The sequence below is a fragment of the Merops nubicus genome, unplaced genomic scaffold (assembly GCF_000691845.1).
Source record: "Merops nubicus isolate BGI_N331 unplaced genomic scaffold, ASM69184v1 scaffold26685, whole genome shotgun sequence".
NCBI classification, from domain to species: domain Eukaryota; kingdom Metazoa; phylum Chordata; class Aves; order Coraciiformes; family Meropidae; genus Merops; species Merops nubicus.
The window spans coordinates 564-3,363 of NW_008610674.1; the positions used below are offsets into that span (position 1 = coordinate 564).

At 60.8% G+C, this 2,800-nt stretch overlaps 1 protein-coding gene across 1 annotated transcript; it reads left to right on the forward strand.

Annotated features, from left to right (window-relative positions):
• The first annotated feature begins 1,648 nt into the window (after positions 1-1,648).
• Positions 1,649-2,452, forward strand: LOC103773618 (gap junction beta-3 protein-like). The gene has a single exon (XM_008940994.1). The coding sequence runs from the start codon at positions 1,649-1,651 to the stop codon at positions 2,450-2,452; it is 804 nt and encodes a 267-aa protein (XP_008939242.1).
• The last annotated feature ends 348 nt before the right edge of the window (positions 2,453-2,800 follow it).

The window sequence follows — 2,800 nt, forward strand, 5'->3', positions numbered from 1 at the left end:
ACAAGGGGACCCTGATCACCCGTGTGCCATCGCAGCCTGGCCATGCCCCGAGCTGGGCACCACCCACCCCACAGCCCCCCGTGAGCAGGGAAGGACCCTGAGCTTCCTCCAGGTATGTCGTGGAGGGCACTGGGTTGGGAATAGTGGAGTGGGAACACAAGCCTGTGGTGCCAGTCGACCTGAGTAGCTGGGAGGGAGGAAGGAAGGAAGGAAGGAATTGGTTCTTGGGGTTGAGTGAAGCTTTTGGTGTGGCCTGAAGCTGGAGCTGCCCGTTGGCTCCTGGGCTGTCCCACGCTCCTGGGCAGGCTCTTCAACAGCCACAATTGTTACGGAGGTGAAGAGGCTCCCAAAAGTCTCCTCTGAGCACAGCACAGAGTCCAGAGCTGCTCGGGGATTCAAAGCCAGGCTGATCCCCGGGTCGGGCTCGGCGTGCCGGGGCAGCCCCGGGCAGAGCTGCGGAGCCGGTTTGGCTGGCGTGGGGGTTCAGGGCTGCCAGGTGTGGGTGCTGGCTGGGGCGACGTGCTGCTGAGGTGCAGGGAGGTTGGCTTTTGACAGCCCCACTCTCTGTGCTGGGGCTGCCTCGGGCATCACCCATGGGAGGACACTGGTCCCTGGAGTGTCCCAGCACCCAGCTCTGCGGGCAGCTGCCCCTCTGGCTCTCGGTGCTTGTGAAGCGTGGCAGCTCGCTCAGCCCATTTTACCCCTGTAGAAACTGGGGCTCAGGAAGGTCTATGACTGGCTGGGACCAAGCCTGAGATCTCCTGGGATCTTCCTAGTGGGAAAGGTCCCCATCCATTCCCAAAACGTGCTGGTGCAGGGAGTGTGGCTGAGCCACGCAAAACCTTGGGGTGCAAAGAGGATGAGCCTGGGGAGAGCAAAGGGAGCTGTGCTGGCCCAGTGCTGCACCCGTGGGGGGCCAGCTCAGCCCTGGGCACTTTCCCACAGGGTTCCACTGTGCAGGGGGCCTCCCACTGCCCCCCCCTACTTCCCACCAAGGCCCTGATGCAGCAGGAGCACATGAAGCAAGCGGTGAGCCTGTGCCTCAGTGCTGGGCAGCCAGGGGGGACCTGGCAGGGCACTGGGGGTCCACCCTGCGGGCACTGAGGGAGCAGGAAGATGTGGTAACGAGTGGAAATGTGCTGCAGGGTCCCCTCCCAACCTCACCCCAAGAGACCTGCCAGCTCACGGGGCTGGTGTCTGCACAAGCCTTTGCTTTGCTGAGACACCAAGTGCCCCACACAGTCATGCCCATGTTGATCCTGGCCCGCTGCAGGGCACTGTGCTGCCAATATACACAACACACTCAATCAGACCAGGGACTTGGTGGCAGGGACTTGGCTGGTGGCTCATCCCTCCCAGCAAAGGCTCCAGCAGAAGGAAGCATGGAGAAGCTGAGTCACCTCTCACCAGGAAAGTGTGGGGATGGGCTTTACTGTCTGCAAGTGGGGTGGTCCCCTACTTGAAATGAGTGTGACGTGGTGGGGGAAAGCCCAGGGGGTCAATGAGAGTGCAGTGAGAGAGGAGCTGCCCCACTGTTGTCCGGAGGGCTCTTCACCCACCCCTTCTGCTGCTGTTTCTCCAGGTCGGGTGAATCCGCTCTCCAGATTTTTTTTCTGGAGTCGACTCTGGAAAAAAATCCATCTTTTCCATGGATTGGAAAACGCTGCAGGCGCTGCTCAGCGGGGTCAACAAGTACTCCACAGCCTTCGGCCGCATCTGGCTCTCCGTGGTCTTCGTCTTCCGCGTGCTGGTCTACGTGGTGGCGGCCGAGCGCGTGTGGGGCGACGAGCAGAAGGACTTCGACTGCAACACGCGGCAGCCGGGCTGCACCAACGTCTGCTACGACCACTACTTCCCCATCTCCCACATCCGCCTCTGGGCCCTGCAGCTCATCTTCGTCACCTGCCCTTCCCTCCTGGTCATCATGCACGTGGCTTACCGGGAGGACCGCGAGAAGAAGAACCGGGAGAAGAACGGGGAGAATTGCCCCAAGCTCTACAGCAACACGGGCAAGAAGCACGGCGGGCTGTGGTGGACGTACCTGTTCAGCCTCTTCTTCAAGCTTATCATAGAGATCCTCTTCCTCTACCTCCTCCACAAGATGTGGGACAGCTTTGACTTGCCACGGCTAGTCAAGTGCTCCGACGTGCCCTGCCCCAACACTGTGGACTGCTACATAGCTCGGCCAACCGAGAAAAGAGTCTTCACCTATTTCATGGTCGGAGCCTCCTCCCTCTGCATCGTCCTCACCATCTGCGAGATCTTTTACCTCATCTTCAAGCGGGTTGTGCGGAGTGCACAGAGGTGGAGGAAGTCCACCAAGCGCTCTGCCAGCTACAGCAAGGCCTCCACCTGCCAATGCCACCTCAAGGCAGAGGAGAAGGACAACAAATCCCAGATTAGGTGTGTGGCAGCCCTGCGGGCCTCAGCTCCCAAGCTGGCTGCCATCTGATGGGGTGCTGGGAGGGAAGGAGAGAGAGGCGGATGTGTCCAGGGGTGGCTGGTCCTAGAGGTGGTCACCAGTGATGCCACCAGTAGATTTTCCAGCCAGGACCTGGATGGCTCTAAAGGGGAGGGGGACACATCCATGGGAACACTCCCGCCTGGGGCCATGGGCATGTCATGGGGTGTCCCAGTGGCACGGGCATGCTCTGTGGCAAGTGGGTGCTGGCTGCCCATGGGCATGCCTGAGGGTGTCTGTTCTTTCCACAGAGGAGAGGAGCTGTGAGCTCGCCCATCCCAGCTGGTCTGCCTTCGTCTTGCCCCAGCACCTTTTCAAGTCCCCGAACCCTCAAGAGTT